The sequence below is a fragment of the Drosophila elegans genome, unplaced genomic scaffold (genome assembly GCF_018152505.1).
Source record: "Drosophila elegans isolate 14027-0461.03 unplaced genomic scaffold, ASM1815250v1 contig_149, whole genome shotgun sequence".
NCBI lineage: Eukaryota > Metazoa > Arthropoda > Insecta > Diptera > Drosophilidae > Drosophila > Drosophila elegans.
In genome coordinates this window covers 8,445,890-8,473,526 of record NW_024545513.1, presented here as the reverse complement: position 1 = coordinate 8,473,526, position 27,637 = coordinate 8,445,890, and the positions used below count along the sequence as shown (strand labels likewise).

At 41.5% G+C, this 27,637-nt stretch overlaps 3 protein-coding genes across 4 annotated transcripts; 2 read left to right on the top strand and 1 right to left on the bottom strand.

Annotated features, from left to right (window-relative positions):
- Positions 1-3,749: 3,749 nt before the first annotated feature.
- Positions 3,750-26,285, top strand: LOC108136370 (gastrin/cholecystokinin type B receptor). The gene is made up of 5 exons (XM_017257483.1): positions 3,750-4,551; positions 16,215-16,415; positions 16,738-17,115; positions 24,359-24,653; positions 24,706-26,285. The coding sequence occupies exons 1-5, from the start codon at positions 3,750-3,752 to the stop codon at positions 25,121-25,123; spliced, it is 2,094 nt and encodes a 697-aa protein (XP_017112972.1). The 3' UTR covers positions 25,124-26,285.
- LOC108136627 lies at positions 4,472-5,338 on the top strand. Its single transcript, XM_041709861.1, has 2 exons — positions 4,472-4,994; positions 5,055-5,338. Exons 1-2 carry the CDS (start codon positions 4,693-4,695, stop codon positions 5,227-5,229), a joined length of 477 nt encoding a protein of 158 aa, XP_041565795.1. The 5' UTR covers positions 4,472-4,692; the 3' UTR covers positions 5,230-5,338.
- LOC108136626 (probable cytochrome P450 308a1) lies at positions 19,011-21,362 on the bottom strand. 2 transcript variants are annotated; one of them, XM_017257945.2, is made up of 4 exons: positions 20,949-21,362; positions 20,361-20,891; positions 19,827-20,300; positions 19,011-19,767 (listed from the first exon to the last, which is right to left on the bottom strand). In XM_017257945.2, the coding sequence occupies exons 1-4, from the start codon at positions 21,128-21,130 to the stop codon at positions 19,482-19,484; spliced, it is 1,473 nt and encodes a 490-aa protein (XP_017113434.1). In that variant the 5' UTR covers positions 21,131-21,362; the 3' UTR covers positions 19,011-19,481. The 2 variants fall into 2 exon arrangements, with proteins under 2 accessions (XP_017113434.1, XP_041565790.1); XM_041709856.1 differs by having other exon boundaries at positions 19,827-20,891.
- Positions 26,286-27,637: the final 1,352 nt, after the last annotated feature.

Below are 27,637 nucleotides of genomic sequence, written 5' to 3'. Positions count from 1 at the left end.
GATGCTTTGAATTATTAAAACGGACTCCATCTTGAACTGCGGCATGTCCTGCTGGTATTTGCATGGGAATGTTGTTAAGAAACGCTCGTGGACTTTCGCCTTGGAATCAATCGACGGCGGGCAACTCAGCTAATTAACTGGCTAAGTAAGTGGTTTTTGTTTCCCCGAGCGGACTGCAGATTGCCTTTCAGCTGGTCTCTTCGCTTTGTTTTTCTTGCGAAGCTTGACTCGATTTATGTCTTTAGCGCTATGGCCCCGCAAAAGTTGCGAAGAAGACAACTCGGCGATTGCTCATTTCAACGTAATTCGAGTTTAGAGCAACAAAGGGCTCGTAAAATATGGCAGCAAGAACAAGAGCAGCCAGCAACAATGGGGCCAAGTTAAATAAAAGTTTTTTTTTTTTTTGGCGTTAGGCAGGAATTTCGAGCGAAAACCAAAAAGGATTTTGGGCTAAGTCAATAAACCAAAGGTCGGTGAAAAAAGGATGACGACAAGGACAGCCTCTTTTTTCTGTTGTCTGTCGAAGGATACACTTGTATTGACTTGGGTCTCAAGCTCTATCGAGTCGAGTGCCTAATTTCCAGCATAAATATATATAAAATTAACTGCTTAATGATATTTATTCAGCGAGAGAGCAAAATGAAAATGCCATATCATTAACGTGGCTGTGTGTTTGGAGTCATTTAAACACCTTTAAACCTTTGGCAGGACCCTCGCCCAGATGTGCACTCCATTAGCCCGGGCAGCAAGAATTTAATATCCATTTGTGTGCGCTGTAGAAAATCCAAAGCATTCGCCATAATTATCTTGCTCCACACTCCGGAGAAGTGCGTGTCCCTAAGCCGCCTTTTCGCCTGCCAGGACCTCTGTGTCCGGCTCCTAATGCTGATTGTGATGCTGAGCATAAGCAGAGGGGGGCGCAGCTGTCACGCCCCCACAGCTGGGACACAACACAACGGAACACACAACACAACACACCGCTCAGTACAACAGAATGCCCACAATTGAAGTCCCTGCCCAAGGACCAAACCTTTGGCCCAGTTACCCTGCCCTTTCCTCATCGCGGTATATATATTTCTTAGGCCTGCTGGGTCATCTTTTTTGACGGCTGGAGTCTAATTATGTTCGCGTGCTTTTGCATCTCGGCTGGGGTACTTTTCACTTACCATTTCCATCATTGGCCGGCGAACTTTAAAAAAGAACCGCGAATTCTTCAGCAATCATCTTTTAACCAATCTAAGCTCATTGAATTTGTAACTCGAAATTATTTTCAACAATTAAAAGTTATTGTAATACATTTTTTTATTTTGATTAGTATTTCTTTAAATATATTTACTATAAAGGGTCATTTTCATATAGCTGAAACATGGTTAGATATTTTTTTCTCTGCTAAATTTACAAAAATTGCATTTTCCAAAGATTCACTTTCAACATTCTCAAGCTATTAATTAAAAGCTTATTTATACTAGCTTTGATATATAGCAGTTTCTTTGGACTTACTTTTGAGAGTCGATTTCCAGGTAACTGGAACTAGTTTGGAGCACTTTTCCCTTGCCATTCTTATTTGACATTTGTAGAGGCTGTCAATTGGGCGGAGCATTCAGCTTTGACATGGCCCATGACCAAAACTTTTGTGCCGGCAAAGAATCAATTTACAAATGGCAAACTCAGGGTGCCTCGTTTATTACATGTTTGTCCTCTGACTATTACAACGTAACTTAAGACAGAGCAGTGTCCTGGAGTGGATTGGGTGTTTTGGACTGGACTGGATGGGATTGGGTGGACAGAATGGAGCCCTGGCAAACGTACTCCGTAATTAATGGCTTCGGATCGCGGGAACGAGCAGCTGAAATGGGCGATTAATTCATTATTCAGGCGCGTTCGCCGTCGTGCTCATTATGAATTCACAATGTATATCTGTTGCTTTTGTTTTTACGGGATTCACTGGCATTACCCATATCCGTATCCCAATCTGTATCTGGATCGGGCCATTAGCAACTGTAATTTTCGACCGCCCGACAATCGGGACATAAAGTTTAAAAACAACAAATGCAAATACAATAATTGAAATTAATTAAAGCCCAAGGTAAATAAAAATAAATTGAGTGTTGGAGTGCCGACCTCGCCGCTACCCCCCGAAAAAAAACCCCCTTTTTAAACTGCCCACCCCTTTCGGGCAGTTTAATTAATGTTGCAGCATTATTTGTATTTGTCTGTTTGCGAGGCCAACGGAATTAATCAATTTAGGAAGTCAGTTTGATCTTCCGTCCGAAGACCCACAGATGAAGTGATTTCGTGAAAACTTATCTTCTGCAGTTAATTGAGCCAAAATAATGTTTGCAGCCTGCAACCAGTTGTTCCGCTGCCTCTAAAAAACCACTCGAATTTCACTTAATGGCTCCTCCAGTGGCGCTATAATTTATAAACTTGGCTCACTGGGCAAACAAGCGGCGGCAAAGCCTTTAAGTAATGAGCAAAAGGTGTAAGCCGGTGAAGGGCGCTGCCGGTGTGCCAAAGTCCCGAGGTCCCGAAGTCCCGAAGTCCCGAGTTGCCGGAGGTGCGCTAATTAAGTTGACAAATGTGGCCTTTCGTTGGCTTTTCCGCTCTTGTCGGCGGCACTGATTCCGCCCTTTCCCTGGGGAGACAAATGCAAATAACTCAGCCAGCGACTTTTACTCCCACTGATGGCCCAAACATTGTAGGCCCTCAATCATCTCGTTTGCCCCTAAATGTATGCCATGTATGCTTTATTTGCTCTTTTCAAAGATCTGTCGGTTTATAAACCGACTTGGCTGGAAAATTATAGATTTTAAAGACATCTTGAATAAAACAAACGCTACAACATACAGCTGGGAATTTTTTTTGTTGTCCAAAAGTTTAGTTTTTGTTTTAAATTCCTGTTAAATAATGCTCGAAATTTAACATGCTTTACTTCGTCGAATTAAATTAAATATAATCAAATTCCCAATTGATTGGAAATATTTTCTTTTTTTGGGAATTTTCGCTAAATTTCATTATGTTTCCCCTTGCGAAAAATGCGATAATTGGCCAACAAATAGGTTTTTGGAAATCAAGCGGTAATCGATTGTTTGGGTCATCGTTTGCACAAAATAATCAACTGTTTGGCTGTGCATGTTATTTAAGCCAAGTTTCCAGGAAAAGCTTTCTAGATGTGAGGTTATTTTTGAATCAAAACCATAAAAACCCATAAAAAAATAATTAAAGGCCTTTGGATATGCCTCCTAAATCTTATTTAATATATATTGATTTTTGTTTGACTTTAAATTTATATCAATAACAATAATAATTATTTCAAAAAGTTTTTAAGATGGCATTTAAACAATGTAGATAAATAAATATATGTACCATTTATAGTTATGTGGTTTCGCAATGGTCTAATCCCCTTTTTCCTTCGCTCTTTCATAGCCAATTGCTTAGCACTGGCGTTTCTTGGTAATGATGGTAATGCTTATCAGCCAACATGCTGTCCTGACAAATGGTACTTTAATGTAATCAAACTTCCGTCATTTTCATGATGAATGTACATTAAGCCATCGTATATAAAGAATCTATCCATAAAAATGCTTCGATCGAGATTTAGTTGAAAGGATAACTAAACAGTTCTGGTTTTCTTCTGCCCTAATCAACTAATCGAAGTACTGGAAGTATCAACAAGTCCCCTGGCAACATGTTGCCACATGGTCTGTGGTGAGTTGTGACTGGCTGGCTGGATGGCCTCCTTTGGCAGCATGTTGCGGCTGTTCGGCACCGGCTGGTGGCCACAAATGGCAGAAAAGGCACAAAAGTCGCCGACGAGTGCCGTCAGTGCTTCGCGAAGATTGCGAGGCGCGACACACAACGCGGAACGCGAACTCCACACCGCTGTGACACACATCCACATCCACATCCACGTCCTGCGTTTGCGTTACGCACACACTTTTTTTTATTTGCGTGCAGTTGACGAAGTGCCGCGAGTGCGGGTGCGATTCGAGGGATCCGAGTGGACCCCGTTCGGCCTAACCATTGACGCCTTCTATCGCTTCCTGCGCCAGGCGCTGCCGCTGGCCAAGGAGGCAGTGATCCAGCTGAATGCCACCGGCCCGGAGATCCAAGGGGTGACCACTATAAGTGGCTTGCCGCCCGGTGATCTCTTCAATTACAACCACAACTACAACTACAACTACAGTGGGCTGGAGCTGGACCTGGGTCTGGATCTGGATCTGGATGTGGGCGGGACCACCACCACTGTGGCCTCCACAGTCACGGTCAAATCGAACAGGAGTGTGCCGCGCGTGAGTGCCGATGTGCCCATCTGGGTGGTGCCCTGCTACTCGGCCATCCTCCTGTGCGCCGTCGTGGGCAATCTGCTGGTGGTGCTCACCCTGGTTCAGAATCGTCGCATGCGCACCATCACCAACGTATTCCTGCTCAACCTGGCCATCTCGGACATCCTGCTGGGGGTCTTCTGCATGCCGGTGACCCTGGTGGGCACCCTGCTGCGGCACTTCATCTTCGGCGAGGTGCTTTGCAAGCTCATCCAGTTTGCACAGGGTAAGTTTATGTATAAGGCAGGCCATTTCATTTGTGTCTGGCCAAACGTGTCCAAATTAAAAGGTGTTCCCTTGTTCCCTCTGTCAACTGTGGGTTCGACATCTGACATATCTATCACCCATAATCCAATCCTCGAATCGAATGGCGCCCAACCAAAAACCCCACAACCTCGAGCGAATCCGCCAGCAGATCGTGCTGGCCAACATCCAGGAGCTGATCCGGAAGATGACGCGTCGCTGCTTCAACACCTGCATTCCGCGGCCGGGACTGGAGTTGCGGTCCGAGGAGCGCGACTGCGTGGACAACTGCATGGATCTGTTCTTGGACTCGGTGCAGATGGTCTCGCGCCAATACTTCCGGCGCCGGAGCCGAAAGGCTGCCCTCTCCCCACCATACTCCTCCAAATCCGCATCTAGTTTTACTGGGCCAAAGGACAAGGAAAAGTGCGTATGATGATTGCCACCAGGGGACAGACAGATGTTCATTTTGGTCCTCCCAACCAGTCCTGCCCGTCCTTCAAGTCCACAACCCACCTGGGAACTGGATAGGTCACTTGTCTTATGGCAGCATTTCAGCCCTTTGCCCCTCGGAAATGAATGGGAAATGGAGGAAGTGGGTTCTCTGCTGGCGGGACCGCTTATGATGTCTTCGTGTTGGTCGTCCAACAAGTCCTGGTAGAGTCATCGGTCAATGAAGATTGACAGAAAATAAAGTTGTCCTTTTTGTACTTTCCCTTGGTCTTGAGACTCTATTTTATTTTTGAGTTTGAAAACTGTTGCCAGCTCATGAGACTTTCATTTTATACCCTTGCATAGGGTTTTATAATTGAAGGGAAAAGTTTGCCGCGCAGCAATGGAGTCATAAAACTTTCACAAAGGTTTCTTGAATTGCTAATGGTATATAAGTATAATTGACGGATCGGACGACTATACTATAAAGCTCCCATAGAAGCAATAAGAATAGCATTGTTTTAGCCTTATAACTTTGCTGTACTTGAAATTTCAGAAATACATTTTAAACGAAAACTTAAGAAAATAAATGAAAGAAATTATAATTTCTCTGTCATAGAAGCTGCCATAGGAGCGATTGAATAATTTAGTTTAATTTTTGCAATTGCTGCAAGGGTATATAAACATCGGATTGTCTTGGCTAGAGCTTGACAACCCTTTGGCTAAACTAAATTCAATAGACAAACTTTAGCCCATAACTTTTAGATGACCAAGTGACAAAGTATATTTATTTACGCACTTATGCACATCGGTTTTCCACTTAAGGAAACTGTCTTCCATCGATTTTACGCACAATTTCCGCGCTTATTTATGGCTTAAATCATATTTGGTTGGCAAGTAGAACGAACACACTACCACTACTATTTGCAATAGCATCCCAGAGCATCCGCTGCTGAATGGCCGTAGCCGTATTTTATGGTGGCCCGCATCTGCGTAACGACGTTCGGGGTTCCTCAGGGGTTCAAAAGATTAAATGGTCCACCCACGCACACCACACACACACAAACTGTGTACACAGTGTACACATGTATGCGAAGGCTGTTTAAAGTCATTTTAACTCATTGACTAAACCTCAAGTTCATGTTTGATCCTTGAGCAGAACAGATATTAATTCGAGTCGCCAGCATAGATAAGTCGTGATGGGTGAAACTACTATATCTATCTATCTATCCATCTAACTATCTATCTATCTATAGTAGCTGGACCTGGGATTCAGCCATCTGTGACACAGTTTGCCTTGAACCCTTAAAAGGAAATGCTTCTGACACCTGTCTGTCACGTCGGTTTTGGGGCAGTTAATACGGGTAAGAGAAGCGCTTTGAGTGGCATTCATATGATTATTTAATCAAAGTGCATGCCGAAGGATTTTCTAGTTATTCGTATCCTGGAAGCCAAAGGAGTGTGCAGTGCCAAATCCCGGCTGATCCCACCCATTACCAAGGCAAATTAATCGAAAAAGTGCTCAACATTCTGGCCAATTTCCATATGCACACAGCTTCATCATAATCGATCCTAAGCCAGAGCACTCAAGTGGCTGCCTAAGCAGCCGGGGAATTGCCTGTTACCATGGCAATATTGCGAAAATCATGCCGCCATGCAGCGTCACGTCGCATTTTCCTGGTCGAGCTCTTGAACAGCCACCGTGCATTTTCATAACTTGTTTCCTGTTTCCTGCGCCGTCTAAGGCGTCGTGCTGCTGGTAATGTTGTCTGTCTGTCTTGCTGCAAGCTGGTTTTCGGTGCTGCCGGAACCGCTGCTTCCCCCTCTCCCCACTAACTTATTAACAACATAATAACAATGGAAGGCAAACAAGTTGAGCGCAAACGCACATGTACACATGCCAATTTGTTGAGCAAGCACTCGGCTCGGGGTTGTTTCCAGCATGTCGCGCACTCCTTCGAAAGGAAACAGGACCCCATCATCATCCACATTTCCACCACCACCACCAATAACCAGCATCTGTTGCATAAGGCGTCGACTGGCTCGTAAATCTGAAAACGTCGAGCTGGCCGAGTTGGCCAAGCTGGCCGTGCTGTACCACCGATTTATGGCCATCATAACGTCAAGGTGCAGCGCAAAGTCCTGCAATATCCTGGCATTCCGGCATTCCGGCATTCCGGGATTCCGACTTCCTTCGTGGGCGTGACCATGCCCTATGATTTATCGTCGCCATTATGCATTTGTGGCCAATGGCATTTCCTTGAATTGCTCGCTTTACCCAACTCCATCCACTGTCCACTGTCCAGTGTCATTTGATTTCCGCATCCGCAGGTAATGCCCATTATTTATGCAAATCCCAATCGAGGGACAGCCTTTCGCAAATCCCATTTGGCACTAATCATTGCCCAACGAACTTTTTCACATTATTCGCAAACGTTTTTGCATTTGAACAACTGAATTTTAAATTGTGCATGACTTTTTCCAATAAAAATCTTTAAAACAAGTTTTTCCAAACGAATGATTGCAAAGTAATACAAAAATCATTAGTCATGTATGCATATTTCCAAACATTTCTCACGAAATCAGCATAAAAACCATGTGGATTTTGTATTTGCTCTACCAAAAAAATATATTTACAAAATATAACAACATGAAATAATCCCAATCGACAGCTTTTCGCAAATTTGACACCTATCATTGCACAACTAACTATTTTTTCAAGCGAATTTCATCAATTTTTGCCAATAGAATATTTTTTCCAAATAAAAATTTACAAAGTAATACAAAAGAAATAAATTCATCAAAAGTTTTCCCAGAAAATCAGCTTGAATAACATCCCATTTGCTCATTTATAATTAACATTTTCAGGCGAACTTAAAATAATTTTTTTAAACAAAAGTTTGGGCCATAAAAAGGAAGCAATTATGTACTATAACAGATTCTCATTAGCTTTTGTTAAGTTTTTGCATTAAAAATAAAACATTTCTAAGGTTTGTATCGCCCTAAAAAGAATTCGCTTCGCAAAGGTCAGCCCAATTTAAAATGACAAAAGAAAAAGGTCAGATTGGCGGCATAGACTTCAGTTTATGGCCCGTAGCCATTTCATTTCGCCTTTTATTGCAGAAAACAGAGGCCGGGTTCCTTCGAAGGGCTCGACCTGGCTGCACTTGTTGCCACTAAAGCCGTGGCCTTGAACCCTGACCTGTGGACGGACCACCCAGTGGACTAGTCTCTCCTGACAGCTCAGCAAATGAATGATTAATTGAATTTCTTGTCGAATGCCGTGCTGGGTTTTTGCCATTTGTTTTTATTTCTTCGCTTTTGTTGGCCACACAAATCAGCGGCTACGTCGACGTAATCATTAATTAGGCGAGCTGAAATCTGCCACAGATGCCAACTTTTCGGTCTTGCATTTCTGTCCACCTCCTTCAAGGTCGCCCGTAATGAGCAGAATTATGCACACACATTTGGGAGGCAAATGGCATAAGTAGAAAAGCGAATTGAAATGAAAACTAACCACGCTGCTCTTGAATCGCAACTTTAACGAGTGGGGTGGAAATGTTATTTACGCTTTCTTCTCATGACCTCCTGACCTCCCACGCCCACGCCCACGTCCACTGCCACGTTTGGCTCCAAAGTTTGCACAGAAAGTGCAAAGAAACGGGCTTATTTGACTGGGGTCGCAATTACTCGAACTTATGTGTGTGCTCTCCACGTTGTTTTCCCCGTTTTAATGAGACTTAACTGGGCGCAAGCTCGAAACTCATGGGCATCCGATATGAATGTGAATGTGACTGTAAGTGTGTGCCACTCAACTTAATCCTACTCAATCATAATGAATCCTGCATTCATGAGTCGGCCATGGTCCACAGATTGCCCACATCGTTCAACTTTTTGCCCATCTGCTCCATTCACAGTCGCTATCTCAATGTGAATGTCGAAATCGACACTTTATTGCCCACAGTAAATTGTTTCAAAACGAAATAATGCCGACACTCACACTTACAAACACCAAAAAAAAAAACACTGAAAATTTAGTTTTAATAAGTGTATTAAAATAAAAGTATTCATTCAATGATAGCACCTATAATTTTAGTTTTATTTCTATATCGAAAAGTCTAAAACTGTTAACTATGGCCTTAATTTTAAACCACATAAGTTTAAATTTGATACTTCTTTCAACTATATAATATATATTATTAATATGTTTTTCAAACACAATAGTTTAAAATTCATGTAACAATAGCTTAGTTTCTTTGGCCATTTTTTTTTGGGTGTATACAATTGGCATGGTTATTGATTTTCAATTATTTAAATATTTGCCACTAAGGAAAAAAGCCTATGCTGCCATTGATGGCCCATGTGTACTTCATCTTTGTTCCTGGCAGCATAAAAAAAAACGGAAAAAAACCAAAACACATTAAAATATTGTTTTCATCAGCAATCTGTGTTTTCCAATTCCAATTTGCATACCTGTGTGAGGAGGCAAAAGTGAAGTGTAAAAGGGAAATGTGTTCCTCATAAAGAATTTCCACCACCATATAATTGATCCTTTATGCAGAACATTTTTAAGTTTTAAAACGCAGTCTTATTGATTTCCAGAAAAATGCATTTATTTGTCAAGATCATAATCAAAGCTGTCGTCCATTAAATGAAATGCACATAAAACCCATTTAAAAGAGGGCAAATTAAAACGATGTTTAATGCCACTTTTTGCGTGCGAGCATTATTTGCTTGGAGCTGGCGGGAAATGAAATTCACTTTTGAGCTGAATTAATGAGTGGGGGCGGAATGGAAATGGTGGGTCGGCATATTACGGGCACATGGCACACAAAGGGAATACAAATGAAAGGTGATTTTTCAGCTCCTTTTCGCCCTTTGAGGATTTCCAGTGGCACCTTTGTCTCCCTTCTTTTCACCACAAAGTGCGGTTGACAGGTTCTAATGCGAAATTAACATGGCTTATATGAAACACATAGTGGAATGTAGTATTGTATTTGGGATTTGTTTGTGGAACGGGGTCTTGTAGCTTTAGAATAAGCATTGTGTGGCATTCTTTTTCGAATACCAAATGTTCTATCATTCTATGCTATTTGAAGCGGGGGGTCTTAACTCAGAAAAAAACACCTGCATTGATGTCAGCCACATCAGCTTTGTTGCGTGTCACAACATTAAACCACCTGCTTTCCCCACTTTCTCCACCACCTGACGGACATTTCTTTGCACTCAATTTATTTAGCAATTTATCGCTGGGCGAAGAAAAAATGACTACGCAAGGCATTTTAAAGTGAAGAAGCTGGAGATTGAGAATACACTGCCATGGCAACAATTAGGGCGTGTTTAAATAGCCTTTGAGCAGGGACTTTCCCTTTGCCCAGCGATGCAAATATTTTTTTCCGTTGGCCAGCACAAAGCTTTATTTATAGATGGCTTCAACGGAGAATATTTCCAGGGTATTTCACGCAAATTGAAAGATTGCTAGGAGGAAGTCGGCTTACAATTATTGCCAATTTTTTTTGCTTTTCTGAAACTTAGCTCAATGAAAACCAGTTATTGAAAGCTTAAAAATATAAACCAAAAATAAACTTATTTGCAACGACGAGAAAGAGATTCGGGAGATATAAAAAAATTTGTTTTGTTCAAGATATATTGCAATTATAATTAAAACAAGAACATTTAAATTTAAAACTGTTTCTTTACATTTGTAAAAAATATGTAAAACAAAAAAAAAATTGTACTCCTTCAAGAAGCTTCTGCGAACTGCGGTCTGATGGCTCGTTGCACTCCAATTGGATTATTTAATTTTATGTCTTTTTCCTGCACTTTACCGGCAGGCCAAGTGGCAATCTCTGGGCAAAAGTTTTACGTCGAGTTGTTATAGCTCCTTGATATAGTCGTCCCTCTGGAACTGCTCCGTGATGCAGTGCAGCGACAACTTGGCTGTCCGTAAACCGAGCGACGTAAACAGGTCACCAACAATGCGCAGCACCTGCCACTGTGACTAAACTTTCCACTTTCACTCCATTTTCACACAGCCAGCTCATGCATGCGAAATGCAGTTTTCAAGGAGTGCACCTCTTAAATCTTTAATGAAGTTAAATTTTCTAGCTTCGGCAAGCCGTAGAATTAATACCCTAACAGGATTAGGAAAAAGTATTAGTCAATTTATAAAACTGCATTGCATAATACTCTATTCAAATTTTGTAAATTTGCATACTAAATTCCATGACTTAACATTAATATATATTATTAAATAGTTATAAAGAAAAATAAAAATAAAAAATAAAAATCAATGCGAAAAATATTAAAGTTGAGTAAAAAGTATTTGGAATTTTTTAAATCGAGTCACACTCCTTCTGATTAAAGTTATAAAAACCTCTTGCAAGGGTATGAAACCCCATAAAACCGTACATTTTCACAGCTTACTAGTTCTGTAAAGCGAGTTTCAAGATTAATTTGGCATACAAGTATTGTGTAGTTTATTTGCCCAATCATCCTAGAAATATGCAACAGTAGCTTTGTCCCAGTCTCTGCTGGTCTTCCAATTAAAATGCAAAGCCCTAGTGCTTTTCCACCAGTGAAAACCCCTTTGAGCAACACTCCAGCTAGGCTGTCTAGGACACTTTAATTTGTTGTGTTTTCCAATTTTCCCTTGCAAATTCATTTCGCTTGAGTCCGCTCAGTTTATGGCACTTTTATAGCTGGCAAAAAGACATACGCAGAGTGAGCCCGCCGGCAGAAAAGTTGCTCAGCTCCTCATAACTTTTCGTATCAATACGGGTAAACAATCGGACGCAATTTCTTATATATACTATACGTACTGAATATATCTTTATATATATATATATAATTTCACAATTTTGCAAGGGGAGCGCTGGGAGAAATCAAAAGGAAAAAGTCCGTAAAAATAACAATAATCAGCAAATCGACCATCTGATACTCCTTGTCTCATCATTTGCCTATTTCCCTTTGTAGGATATAATTGTAGAGGGTAGGGATGCTTTTATACAACATGACGAATGCTTTTTTCAATCTGGCCAGCGTCGACAGGCCAAACTTTTGCCCAACCGTTCTTTATTGTTGTCTACAATTTGGAATTATTTTTATTGACGACTCTGGCACGCACAAGGCACACATTCGAGTTGAGTTGAATTGAGTTGAGTTAAGTCCATAAAAATCCACTTTCAGTTGTATCTGCGAGCTGTATGTTGGGCAAAATAAAAAAATGAAAATGCCAAAGATGGACTTATTGTCATTGTGTAGCGAATGGGGCGCTAAATCAAAAACAACGACCACGGGGCAATCCGGAATTGGATTGGATTCGAAAACGGCGCGTGGCGAAGACTGGGAAATTGAAAATGGGCCATGTTCGGTTTTTTGCATTTGCCCGCTTTAAGTCATTTCCAATTTGATAACCATAACCATAATTTATGAAGCTGTTTCTTATTTGCCAATATGCGCATATATAAATAACATTAAATATTTACGTGAGCCTCGGAAAATAGAGTGCGCGCTTATCAAGCTATCAAGCTGATATCCGCATCCTGTTCAAACAAAAACTGCAAATATTTACGCACCAAATGAAAAGCATTTAAAAACCAGCACGGAGAGGGCTTAAGCGAGGCTATTAGTTGTTAGCACTATTTACTTTGAATTACACCCATTAAAAAGGCTTAATATGAATGCAGTGCCCTGCAGTCTGGGAATATAGTTTTAATGCAAATCCCTTGGCAGGTGGCAGCACTTTTAATTAATGCTCAACTTTCTTCTTTGACCTCTCAACTCGGGCGTAAATTACAGATCTGGACTCTGGACTTTGGGAAACCTCAAAGGCTTAACAGACTTTTCCCAGAGCCGCACTCTACGGTTTCGTTTATTTACCTTTAAACATCAAGGTGAGCAAGTGAGCTGTAGATGTGGATGTGGATGTGGTCGAGGATGTAGATGAGGATAAATTGCCCGTGGCAGAAAAGTAAGGCCTGATGAACTGCAGCTCTCCTGGGCCAGTTATACTTTTGCGGTTGTTAGCTTATTTTATTGCAACTTTCAAGTTGGCACAATGGAGTCGGCAGATGGAGAAGATCGAAAAGCAAATAACCGGCAGGAAAATGTTTGGCCACAGCCCTCAGAGCAGCCACTTGGCTTTCCGAGTGAATAATGCCGAGCCACCTGACCGGAGAACGCAAGGCGCAATTAGAAACTATGAAAAGTTGGAAGTTCATTTTACGCACACACAAACTTCTCTTCACCAGAGTTTTCGGAATTTAATATAACCAGTAGCCATAGGCACCAATAAACAGATGAAGAATGAGACATGGACATGCCATTTTAACTGCAGCCCTCAAAAATGGGACACGTGCAGCAATGACCACAAGCCGTACAAAAAACTATCTCAGACAACAGTTTGACCAACTTTCCGATGGAAAGTGCAGGCAGAATGGCTTTCTTTTTTGGCCTTCCCCCAATTTTCGCAGCATGCATCAAGTTATGGATCCACTCGCATTCACCCATGACAGTATATTTCTGCATGGCAAAATCATTTGAAGTTTGCCACACGAACACGCACCGAAAAAGAGCGAAAATAGGAGGATGAGGAGGAGGAGATGGTGGCCTGACCACCAGGGAAACGAAAACGGAATCGGGAGTCCGGCGCATTGTTATTTGCTGACCCCAGTTGGCTTTGAGCACCTGAGAATGTGGACACTGGCCTTGGCCAAACTCATTTCGGCTTAATTCGAGATTGCCAACCGTCAGTGCCACCAATTTCTCATTTTTCCGGACAGATACGTTTGCCTATTGCGACTAACACTAGCCAGGAACAATGGAGCTTTTTCATACAAACCAATTTGAATTCGTACAAAGAGCTTATAACATTTTATACTAGGCACGTAAAATGTGATTTGTTATACTGTATAAATGTATATTTATAAAGAAATCCTTTAATCAAACACTTTTATTATTTCAGAGTAAAGGATATTTTTTTTTGACAAAAAAATACCCATTTTCTAAGGACCAACTGCCGCGTTAAGGATATCTAATACGTTGTCTAAAATAAAACAACACTTTAGTATACAAAAAATACAAAAGGATTAATGGCGCTTTTTTTTCCTAAAATATTTGGTATTCATAAATCCTTAATAATCTATGGCATATAGCAACAAGCATTAATTTATAATGCTTTTAAAAGGAATTTACACATTACGACATCTTAAATTAAATACCCTACATTTTTAGGCTTGAAGAATAAGCTGCGCATTAAACAAATCCAAATCATTGTATCAAAAAAAAATCATAGTATTATCACAGAATATAACTATTCAATAAATACAATTGGAATCGAAAAGAAAAGAAAAGAAAGGAAAGGAAAAGCGTGGAGGATAAGCTTGCCATTTTCTAAAGTGTTTCTTTCTGTCCGATGTGTCATGTTTTTGAAATAGGTCGTTGACAGCTCCGTCTGCCGGATAGGAAATGCATATTTAATAATATTATTCTTCCACTCAGCAGGGTCCCCGGGAGCTTAGCTTGTTTTATGACTGGCTGGACAACATAATCCTGAGAAAATGTAAGCAAAAGAAAGGCAGTTTTTTACGGGCGATTATCGGAGATATCCGAAAACAGATGTGTGTGTGTGTTTTAGGGACTTGAAGGACTCAACTCATGTCCGAGAAAAAATTAGCCAAGTCAAAGTTCCCGATGCCTGCTTGTTTGCGTTCAATCAACGATTCTATTTACGAATACCATCGACACAGTTTTCCGCTTGGCCATTTCCTCCCAGCATTTGCGTTTCATTCGATTCATTGTTGGCCCACGTTGCGGTCCGACTTCTATTTTCAGCATTTCCATAAAATTTACATTTTTCCTACGGACTGAGGACTGCGGACTGCCGAAATCATTGGGCCGTGGTCCATTTTGCCAGGGTAAAGGGTGCGAATGGAATGTAGGCGCCACGCGACGGAGCTAAATTTAATTTTGTTAATGAGCTCTGCCCGTTTCATCAACTCGCCAATGTGGCCACACCCGCATCCACAACCTCTAAAAAACCCGCCTCAACCCATTTTCGAGGTGTCCCCATTTCGAGGCCCAGCATCCACTTACCAAGTTATGTGTTCCTGTTTATACGATGGCCAGTTCAAGCACTCATTTCATGAAATGGGGAAATTCGCTTCAAAGTTGACTATGAATATGAATCAAACGCGTGAAATGGTGAGGCACAAGTAACTTAAATCGTTATAAATAAGGTGGCAATGCTGGACGTAAAATTAAACTCTTCTACCCTATCAAAGCTGTTTATTATATTTGTCTTTCCTCGGCTTTATTGCTTATCAGTTTTCGTTAAAACAATTAAACTGTTAAAACTAATAATCAGCTAAAATAAGAATGCTAGAAGAGCTGCGTGACATGCAAATTAAGTTAGGACTTAATTTTCCACCTCTGCCATCCCTGCTTATAATATTTCATACTATTTCCATACTATTTAGATTTTATGTATTTAAGAATTCATGAAATTCATAACATAAACTTAGTATGTGTGTGTGTGTGCGTTTCTGGCCTTTATTGCGTTGTTGATGCCAGCCAGGATTAGGATGGGGATAGGGATTTGGATTAGGATTGCGATTGCGACTGTGACTGTGATGGCGACTAGGACGAACGATAGCCCATTGCCGGGAACACTTTAAAAACAAACTGTTTGTGGGCCGGGGAGGATTTGATTAAATGCGGTACTCTTTTGGGTCCATTGCCGCTATCATTGCGCCAAAAAAAAAATACAAGTTGAGCCGACAAACCATTAACATTTTAATTGTTCCTGGGACGCAATGGAGTCGTGGTCCAAGCGGAACAATTGCCAATGAGTGCTCGAATAAAACTTTATGGGGGCAACGAAGGGCGGCCAGAGAAAAGGCCATTAATATTGGAACCATAAAAGTCAAAAGTTTACGGAGGGTGGACTTAGAATGGCGAATGGCAGGCCTAGATTAGCAATATTTTTGATACCGCCTCACAAAGATAATTATCTTTTTTTTTTTTGAACGAAAATATTTTAACCAAAATCGAGGTTAAGAAAAAAATACAATTTTTAAACTTTTTCATGTGATTTGGTCAAAGGTAGTTTCACAACTAAATGAATAACTTTTTTTTTTGAATTGATTTGTAATCTTTTTTATTTCAACAGTGGTTAGTTGTTGGTAAATCTTCCTGCCATGTTCTGTTTTGCAGCTGCCTCTGTGGCGGTGTCCTCTTGGACCCTGGTGGCCATCTCCTGCGAACGCTACTACGCCATCTGCCACCCGTTGAGGTCGCGCACCTGGCAGACGATCAACCACGCCAACAAGATCATCGCCATCATCTGGCTGGGCAGTCTGGTGTGCATGACGCCCATCGCCGCCTTCAGCCAACTGATGCCGACCAGCCGACCAGGTGGGTGCAAAACCATTATTTAAGGACATACGTTTTTCATTTTTTGCCCTTAAGGGCATGGCAATTAAACTTTTTTCCGAGACGCTTCATAGATTGTTCCTGGAAATTGCTGCCATTGTCGGTCGTATTTTTTGTTTGTATTTGGTCGTGAATATTGCAGAGAATATTCTGTAAATGACATGCTATAATAAAACATCGACATCTAAAGAATGGGTTTCAACTCTTTCATCAAAAGAAAACAAGGAAAATTGACATTTTTAAACGAATTAACACCACTTTCCCATTAATCCTGTTTTTTTTTTTTTTTTTTTGTTTGTTTAAGGACTGCGCAAGTGCCGCGAGCAATGGCCGGCGCACAGCCTCAACTACGAGCGGGCCTACAACCTGTTCCTGCTCCTGGCCCTTCTGGTCCTGCCCCTGTTGGCCCTCAGCTTCACCTACCTGTTCATCACGCGCACGCTGTACGTGAGCATGCGCAACGAGCGGGCCATGAATTTTGGCAGCAGTGGTCCGGAGGTGGCCTCCGCCTCCGCCTCTGCAGGAGGAGCTGGTGGAGCAGGAGGAGGAGGACCCGGCAGCCAGAGGCGCTCCATCGGAGGCCACTGCCACCAGTCCCTCGACACGATGACGCCGCACCAGCACCAGCAGCAGCAGCAGCAACAGCATCCAAGCCAGCCACACCATTCCCAGTATTACTACGGTGAGAGGTTTTATGTTAAAATTCTGACATTTTTGTCCCCCTTTTTGCAGCCACAGGGGCAAAGGGTTTTTGTGGGCTCGTGGGTGGGTGTGGGCGTGGGCGTGGGGGTGGATGCCTCTCGTGGGAGGTGCCATTCCAGATTAGTCCAACGGCTGCGCTTCACCAACTGCGTCACACACAATTTGCACGGCAAAGTTTACCACGCACGAAAAGCTTGCCGCTAAAATCGAGGAAGTGAATTGGATGGGTATGGGTGCTTGGAGGAGGAATGCTGGAGTAAAGGGGGATTAAGGTTGGAGGTACACCCTAAAAAAAATTAACAACAAATGGAATTCATTAGCTTAACATTGCAATCTACTTGTGACTTAAAGTTATGGCCGATAAATGTATTCTACACACTGCCTAAACTGTGGGAATATAGCCCATATTTTGGTATTTCTATAATGGCTTATATTTAAATGAAACAATGGGAACAATAATAAAGTCTTAGCATTACCTAAAAGTACAAAAACTGCCCATATTTCGCAGGTAGTAAACGTAGGAAATCCAAGTAATTCATACCCAATTTTTGATTTATTCCCTTTGATTTTCATTGATTGCCGTTTAAGTTATTTTAAATATGGAAATATTAAATATTTTCTAGGTATTTTGTTTCACTATATTATTTTTTATTTGGGTTTAGTATGAAAATTTAAATTTGTGGTTTACTTAAAAATGAATTTTACTTACTTTACTTCATTTTTTTTTTGATATTTTAAGGATATGCATGGTCATGAGTTAGTCTGCATTTTCTCAGAGTGTAGGAGATTTAAGACTGGAATATGAAGGATGAAGATTGGAGTGTTAGCCAAGTGCTCCGAAAAGTGGAGACAATGCCCGCCCAAAAAAAGCTCCAGGCGTTTTTGCTTTCATTTGCATTCGCATCGACGGCTTTAAGAGCACTCCCCGTGGCTAGATGGCTCTGATTTCCACAGATGCTGCGATGCTGTGATACTGTGAATAATCCCCAGATTAAGTCAGCCCTAGGCAAAATGCTGGTCCAAATCAATTCTCCTAATTCGGCTTTAATGTTGGCTTAAAGTACATTCCTAATGTATTCCAGAGTCTGCAGTGAATGTAGGCTGTAGGCCCTAAAAATATAGCACAGTGGAGAGGCTGTTTGAACTTGAGATAACGTGACGTGTATGACAACTGCAAACCCCTCTCACACAGCGAACTCATCCATGAGTCCCCGTGGAAATCACACTGAGACGCTTTCATGTTCGGAAATATTACTCTTGTCCTTGGTTCATTCAGCCATGGAAAGAGGTCCACCTCGATGAAGACGGTGTTGTCCCGGAGCGACTCATTTGCATGAAAGGGTTCCGTGCTAAGTCCTTCAAAGTCGGCATTCTGAATGGAAATGGTGGAAAGTAAGCATTAGCATAGACGTCCACTAAGAACTTGAAATTATCACGGCATTCGGGGGCAGCCAGTGATTCATTTCCGGCTCCTGGCATTCCATTCTAGGTGGCTGACCCCCGGACAGTCCACTACACTGCCACTGCCACTACCACTACCAACACTATCTGTCGAGGGCCATGGGAGCACGGCCTGCTGCCGAAAAGGTCAATTTAAGTGCCGTAAATTATGCACGAGACAAGCATTTAAGCGCTCGTTAAAGGCCGTTATCCCACTCCAAGGATTGGCCATGGAGGCTGCCGCTTCACTTTCACACATACTACTTGTGCTTTCAGCATCGTTGCTGTTTGACAATAAATTTGATTAAATTTGTAAACTTTTTCGGTTCGTTTACGGCCATCGCATGACATTACTCTGTCATAAATTTCAGGCCCAGTGCGTAGAGTCTGTATATAGTATACTATATGCGCAAATGTCCTATTACGGGTTGTAATGGCAATTGCCATATTATTAGTACTAAGAACTCGTTTGTTATCGACCGCAAACAGCGCTTTAAATTGCAATTTAAATAGGGTTCAACTCAACTACTTTTCAAACCACTAATGGCAGTGAAATTGCGAAATGATAGGAGGCTTGACGATTAATGGGAACTAAAATCTCTCATTAGGTTTAAACTTACAACCACAATGAAATTAAATACAAGCTATTTGTTTCATGTCGCACCATATAATTTTAATTGATTTAAGTGCACTTTCATCTATCTTATCTAAATAATGTATGTAGTTCATGTTACACCATGTAATTTAAATCGGCCTCAAACAATTTTAAAATGGATTTTATGGGTATATTCCTAGTACTAAATACCCGAACAATTAAGTATAAGTATTATCTAAAAAAAAAAACCCAGATCTATTGGTGAATTGGAGGCAAGAACTTGTTCAATTTCTCGGATTCAATGATGCTCCCTATTGGTGTGACCTCCTTTCCAAGCGCAACCAAATGCCCCGCTTGCTGGCGGTGAGGAATGTCAGCGGAGACACCTCCATCCTGGCCTGATCCTGGTCCGCCAGATGGACGCAGTGGTCCTGCAGGAGTGTGGCCAGGGCAGCCTTGGTCTGGAGCAGTCCCAGTCGCATGCCCGGACACATTCGAGCTCCAGCGCCAAAGCCCAGGAATCGGCAGCCTACTGGTGCCTGGTTTAAGAATCGCTCTGGACGAAACTGCCTGGGTTCCGGATACAATTCAGGATCTCTAAATCGAAGGCCATTAAAGGTACTCCCATACAAAGTGGATTGAAAGAGGTAGCTCACAGATGAATAGCCTGAACGGGCAAAACCAGAACGGTGCCCAAATCCACCTTGAGTTTGCCATTGCAACCTGATTTCTGCGGAGGCAGGGTAAATGATTTGGTGCAGCGCTTCTGCAAGGCCTGCATGGCCGGATGAAGACGCAGTGCCTCCAGGAGGGCCGCTTCAGTATAGCGAAGTTCGCCCAGGGCCGATTGTCCCAGCAAATCTCGGTCCTGGCCTTGACCCACCCCATCCAATTCCAAGTGCAGACGTCCTTGTACATCCTGATTAATGGCCAGTTCGTAAAGGGTGACGGCCAAGAGCATGGCCGAGGTCTCATAGCCCTCCAGCAGAAGCGTGGTGGCATGTCCGGCCAGCTCCTCCTGTCCCAAACTCCTCTTGCCCTCCGCCAGCCACTGAAGCAGGTTATTACCGCTTGTCCTTCTGGCTGCCACCAATTCCCGGAACCAATGCTGTAGGTTAAGGGGTACGTATCTGTAAGGGAACAATAGCTTGGAAATTAGAAAAAAAAAAATGGGTGATTGGTTCACCCACCGATGGCCTATGAGCCTGCCCAACCGGGGTGAGTGCAGAAGGGCAATGGTTTCCAGCAAACTCCAGCCATTTGGCTGGAAAAGTGGGGCCAGCCACTCCAGCCAGCGACTGGGTTGCTCCGACTTTTGCTGGCCACCCAGGCAATGGGCATCCAAGCCAAAGACCACGGAGGCAATCACCTGCAACGTGTAGCGAGTGGCCAGCTCTTTGGCCTCAAAGCATCCCACACTCACTTGATCCCGGAGCAACCGGCAGGCTGTGTCCACATGGGGCAGCATCTGACGCACTCGAAGGGGCGTAAAGAGGGCAACCAGGTCGGCGCGAAAGATGCGCCACCGGTCGCCACTGGCTATGAAAGGATTATGGCTAGCCAGGACATCACGTCGATGGTCCACATAAGCAACATTGTCTGCACAGTCGGCAAAGTTAGTGCCCACCAGGATCTGGCGCAGTAAATCCTGATCCCGGACCAGAAGGGCGGGTTCATTGAACAGGCGATAGAAGCCCACGTATTTCAGACCGGGATTCGTCCTATCAAAAACAGATTATCATCTGTCATTGGGTAATTAATCGGACGACATCGCTCACCTGTATATCCACTCGTAAACCTCTCCATACGATTGCCTTGCCAGAGCAAAGTTCAGCATATTGCCAACCAGTGGCCAGCCGCAGGGTCCTTCCAATCCCAGACGTCGCCAGTGTCGACCATGCCACACCAAACGCACCACAGTGGCCACCAAAAGCAGGCTCAAACACAGTGGCAGCAGCATCGAGTAGGCTTATGCGATTGAGTTGGGTAGATTAATTGCACTACCTTTGCCCCAAAATAGTCGAGAGTTGCGTGACTCCAACCCATTAGCCTCGTGATGGCTGCACTTTACCCTAATGTTTCAATCACGCAAGATTAAAGCTAACCAGCGACCGTTAACATTCTAAGTTTTATTTCAAAAATCAATCTTCATAATGCTCTTTAAGAACAATGGCCATCTTTAAGCAAAATTGTATTATATGAAAAAAAAATTAAAGCAATAATAATTAACACAAAAAGAACTCTGAAGAAATCTGTTTTGCTTTAAATATCAAGAAACCCAAAAACATATTCACAAAATTTGTTCTTATATCAAAATCTTGGGAAATAATGGTCTAATGTTGGAATGTCATACACCGTTAAATTCGTAATAAAATTTCCAATCAAATGGCATTTTGGAATTTCTGCAAAAAATGATGATGTACCCCCTTACAAAAAAGTCAGAAATTTGGACAAAAAACGTATAGCAACTCTTTTGACTTTTGGGTCTTATTTTGGAAAAGTTACAGCAAAAAGACCCGACGGAAATAATTTTGTTTGAAAAATCGCCAAAAATCCCAAAAAACACTTTGAAAACTTGGTTTTTGTGTCAAAACCCTGGGAAATAATGGTCTAATGTTGGAATGTCATACACCGTTGAATTCGTAATAAAATTTCCAATCAAATGGCATTCACAGTTAAAATTTTTTCAGATTTTCGAATTTCGGCAAAAAATGATGATGTACCCCCTTACAAAAAAGTCAGAAATTTGGACACAAATAAATTTTTCAAAAAACGTTTTTCAAAATTCGGTTTTTTTGTCAAAACTAAATTAATTGTTTTCAAACGATCAGGTATAAATGGTATGGGTTGCCAGCTGTTCAAAATAGCAACTCTTTTGACTATGGGTCTTATTTTGGCAAAGTTACAACAAATAGACTCTTCATAAATAATTTTGTTTGAAAAATCGACAAAAATCCCAAAAAACACATTAAAAACTTGGTTTTTGTGTCAAAACCCTGGGAAAAACTGGTCAAAATGTGGAATGTCATACACCGTTGAATTCGTGATAAAATTTCCAATCGAATGGCATTCACAGCTAAAATTTTTTCAGATTTTCATATTTCTGCAAAAAATGATGATGTACCCCCTTACAAAAAAGTCAAAAATTTGGACAAAAATAAATTTGTCAAAAAACGTTTTTCAAAATTCAGTTTTTGTGTCAAAACTAAATTAATTGTTTTCAACCGATCAGGGATGGATGGTATAGGTTACCAGCTGTTCAAAATAGCAACTCTTTTGACTTTGGGTCTTATTTTGGCAAAGTTACAACAAAAAGACTCTTCAGAAATAATATTGTTTGAAAAATCGACAAAAATCCCAAAAAACACCTTAAAAACTTGGTTTTTGTGTCAAAACCCTGGGAAATAATGGTTAAAATGTGGAATGTCATACACCGTTAAATTCGTAATAAAATTTCCAATCGAATGGCATTTACAGCTAAAATTTTTTCAGATTTTCAAATTTCTGCAAAAAATGATGATGTACCCCCTTACAAAAAAGTCAAAAATTTGGACACAAATAAATTTTTCAAAAAACGTTTTTCAAAATTCTGTTTTTTTGTCAAAACTGAATTAATTGTTTTCAAACGATAAGGGATCGATGGTATAGGTTGCCAGCTGTTCAAAATAGCAACTCTTTTGACTTTGGGTCTTATTTTGGAAAAGTTACAACAAAAAGACTCTTCAGAAATAATATTGTTTGAAAAATCGACAAAAATCCCAAAAAACACCTTAAAAACTTGGTTTTTGTGTCAAAACCCTGGGAAATAATGGTTAAAATGTGGAATGTCATACACCGTTAAATTCGTAATAAAATTTCCAATCGAATGGCATTTACAGCTAAAATTTTTTCAGATTTTCAAATTTCTGCAAAAAATGATGATGTACCCCCTTACAAAAAAGTCAAAAATTTGGACAAAAATAAATTTGTCAAAAAACGTTTTTCAAAATTCAGTTTTTGTGTCAAAACTAAATTAATTGTTTTCAACCGATCAGGGATGGATGGTATAGGTTACCAGCTGTTCAAAATAGCAACTCTTTTGACTTTGGGTCTTATTTTGGCAAAGTTACAACAAAAAGACTCTTCAGAAATAATATTGTTTGAAAAATCGACAAAAATCCCAAAAAACACCTTAAAAACTTGGTTTTTGTGTCAAAACCCTGGGAAATAATGGTTAAAATGTGGAATGTCATACACCGTTAAATTCGTAATAAAATTTCCAATCGAATGGCATTTACAGCTAAAATTTTTTCAGATTTTCAAATTTCTGCAAAAAATGATGATGTACCCCCTTACAAAAAAGTCAGAAATTTGGACACAAATAAATTTTTCAAAAAACGTTTTTCAAAATTCTGTTTTTTTGTCAAAACTGAATTAATTGTTTTCAAACGATAAGGGATCGATGGTATAGGTTGCCAGCTGTTCAAAATAGCAACTCTTTTGACTTTGGGTCTTATTTTGGAAAAGTTACAACAAAAAGACTCTTCAGAAATAATATTGTTTGAAAAATCGACAAAAATCCCAAAAAACACCTTAAAAACTTGGTTTTTGTGTCAAAACCCTGGGAAATAATGGTTAAAATGTGGAATGTCATACACCGTTAAATTCGTAATAAAATTTCCAATCGAATGGCATTTACAGCTAAAATTTTTTCAGATTTTCAAATTTCTGCAAAAAATGATGATGTACCCCCTTACAAAAAAGTCAGAAATTTTGACAAAAATAAATTTTTCAAAAAACGTTTTTCAAAATTCGGTTTTTTTGTCAAAACTGAATTAATTGTTTTCAAACGATAAGGGATCGATGGTATAGGTTGCCAGCTGTTCAAAATAGCAACTCTTTTGACTTTGGGTCTTATTTTGGAAAAGTTACAGCAAAAAGACCCTTCGGAAATAATTTTGTTTGAAAAATCGCCAAAAAACCCAAAAAAAAACTTGGTTTTTGTGTCAAAACCCTGGGAAATAATGGTCAAATGTTGGAATGTCATACACCGTTGAATTCGTTATAAAATTTCCAATCAAATGGCATTCACAGTTAATATTTTTTCATATTTTCAAATTTCTGCAAAATATGAATATTTAATTGATTATGAATCATCATGTGAAGTCCTTGACTAACTTATTTGCTGAATACCCTTTCCATTCTGTAGCGGACTACGGCCATTGCGGCAGCAAGCGCCGACTTATCGGTGGAGGAGGTGGTGCCTGTGAAGGACGGAGGCATCTCTACTGCATGCGCAGTGCCTCCGTGAAGTCCCTGCGCCAGCATCAGATCAACGGAGTGGTAGGAGGTGCAGCCGGTGGAGGTGCACCCACTGACTGCTGCAGTCGCATGCAGAGGATGCGCCTCCAGCAGCAGCAGCAGGGATACACCAGCGACAACGAATCCCGGAGAAAGTCCCTATCCCAGCCCAGTCTGCGCATCACGGAGGCGGGTCTGCGAAGGTGAGTGTCCTCCAGTGACCTATTTTTTCGATCCTCTAATTTTGCTCTGCAGGTCCAATGAGAGCAAGAGCCTGGAGAGCAAGAAGCGGGTGGTGAAGATGCTTTTCGTCCTGGTGCTGGAATTCTTCATCTGCTGGACCCCGCTGTACGTGATAAACACGATGACCATGCTTCTGGGGCCGGCTGTGTACGAGTATGTGGGCTACACGTCCATCAGCTTCCTGCAGCTGCTGGCCTACTCCTCCAGCTGCTGCAATCCGATCACCTACTGCTTCATGAACGCCAGCTTCCGGCGGGCCTTCGTGGACACCTTCAAGGGGATGCGGGTGTGCGAGCGAGTGTGTGCCCCCTGCTGCTTCTGGCGCCGCAGGTCCAAGAACGAGACCAACCTGTCCGTGGCTGGCAACTCCATTGCGCTGGCCAACTCGGTCATGTCCAGCCACACGATATTGGAGAGCCCGCGTCTCTGAAACAGCAGCCGCCGGCGCAGGCAGCAGCCACAACTGGCGGAGACGGAGTCGCTCTAGTGGCACACTTGTGATGCAATGCAATGTAACTGCAATCGAAACTGTGTGGTTGTCAACCGTTCTGCCGCGTTCTGAATGTGTGTGGACAAATGCTCTTACCCTCTTAGCGATAAGTATTTTAATAGCTACTACTCTTGTGTGTTTTTAGCGTTGCGCCAATGCGAGTTATTCAGTGTGAGTTATTTGACTTTGACCTCGCGTTCCTGTGTTTACACCTATGTATAAAAAAGTGCGTGCAATCAGCGACCCAAGCCGATGCAAATTGAGATCAGCACACGCTATGGAAAAAATGGGGTGGACCTTAGTGGGTTTAATACTCAAGGGGCTGTACATATTTCACGTCATCATATTTTTTTTGAACTATTTTTCCAAAAGTTAATGATTCAAAATATACAACAAAATCTAGTTTTGAGAAGTAATCAAATTACTACGCATTCAATGATTTCGTAATATATGAAAGTAAGAATTATTTACAAGCCAAATAAATAGAAATAATCTATTCTTTTTTTTAATTGAACGTGTTTAAACACTTCAAATAGTAGTTGTAGATAGTTTGTTAATGTTAATTTTGAACTGTTCAACATGTCGTATGAGTAATATTTACTATATCATTTTGAGACCATTGTGCTACGTTTAAAACATAGAAAGTCAGAACTTTGCTTGCTATTTTACCTTCTAGATGTCAACCCCTAGAGTAGAAATTCCACTGATCACGCAAAAGTGGAAGGTTTCAACGAATCAAGTAGCATTTGACAGCAGGCTGATTTTACAGGGTAGACAGGGATTCCGGTAGGATTCCTCTCATTCAAAAAAAGGTTGTCAAACGGAGCTTACGGAGTGCCCGCCACTCCAAGGTCCAGATTAAATAAACTAAGAAACCCGTATGCTAATCGAAATCACCCAAATTTCAAGTAATTTTAATGTATCTGATGAAGCATCACATGTAAATTGGGAATTGTTAATGGGAAAATAAATAAATGTTATATTTTCAGCTCCCAAACACACACACATAAACACACATTTCAACGAACTTAGCAATTGCAATTATTATGATATTTATATATGAATAAATCTCAATGTTTTTTATGTAAATAAGATGAATGAAAATAAAGGCCAAATAAAACGACATATAAATTGGGGTTCAGCAGCAAAGCGTTGTATACTTTTGGGCATTTGCCTACAGTTTGCCCATCCCAAAGCCAAGGTTCGTACGTAGTAGATGTCGGAGGCTAATTGATTGCCTGCCAGCTTGGCTTCACCTCGGCATTAACTCCTGAGCTCGGACATTTCCAGACTGGGATATAGGATTGTGGCAGGAGAGTGCTGCTGGAGCTGCAAGTCCCCCACACTGTTTACCTCTTACTGCTAATGAGTTGGGCATTAGTTTCGCTGCTGCATGCGAGACTTTGTTTTAACTGGTGGTGGCTACCAAAGTGGGCCAATTATTAAGCTGTCAGCCGCACGACTGTGAGTCCGGCACAATGGATCTGTCCAGGAACAAGAGGAGGTGGCCATTTGAGGCCCCAAGGCGGCGCCATAAATAACAATAATGATGTCCTGTGTTGTTTGAGAATGGGTGCCGAATACCCATATACATCGGCTGGGATAAATCAATTGCCGCTTCGAGGACAGCAAATGAATTGCTCTGTGGCCAAGGGGGCACTGATTGATGAACCCCAAGTTCTGCGCTGAAGTGAAATTCCGAAGCAAAATCCAGCTCCGTTTCAGGTGCGCCGTGTGGTTTTGGTTTTGCCGGGGCAATCACTCATGATTGGACGAATGCCAGACTGCAATGGGCCAACTGCATAGGTAATTTCAAGGATGGGAAGCAAACAGCACATGGCCTATTCCCACGAAAGAGCCCTTTGTTCTGCTCCTGCGGTACGTGACAATTACCACAGCCACTACACGCCATAAACGCAGCTCCCAAGGAGCAGCATTTGGTGTGTGTCCCAGTCCATTGAAAGCCCTAACCAGATCATGGCCAACTGGCTATGCCTTTCGGGTCACGTATGCCAACTCCGGCGATCGGCTGTCCAACAACTAGTCCTCAGTTTGAAATTCCCAAGCAATAGGTCAATTTATAAAGTATTTATTGTTTTGCCAAATGCCAGGAGGGGACTGGGTGGCCACTGATGGGGCTGTAAATTGCAGATGACTACGCTCCATTTCCCTTTGCTAGGCATGGAAATACCGACTGTGGACTATTTTATTGATGTCTTCAGTTTGTGAAATGAATGTCTCCAGTGGCAAACGATTTTTCCCTGGAATTACGTGCCCAACATTAGCCGATTTATTAAACGAATCAAAATATTGACAGTATGACCCACCACTGCTTCTTATATTTAATAATTTATGTTGCCCTTATGATTCACATTTTTCGGCTATTTGTACACAATTCGAAGTAAATGAAATTTTACATTTAAATAGGTCAAGCTATAGAGCCTTACTGAAATT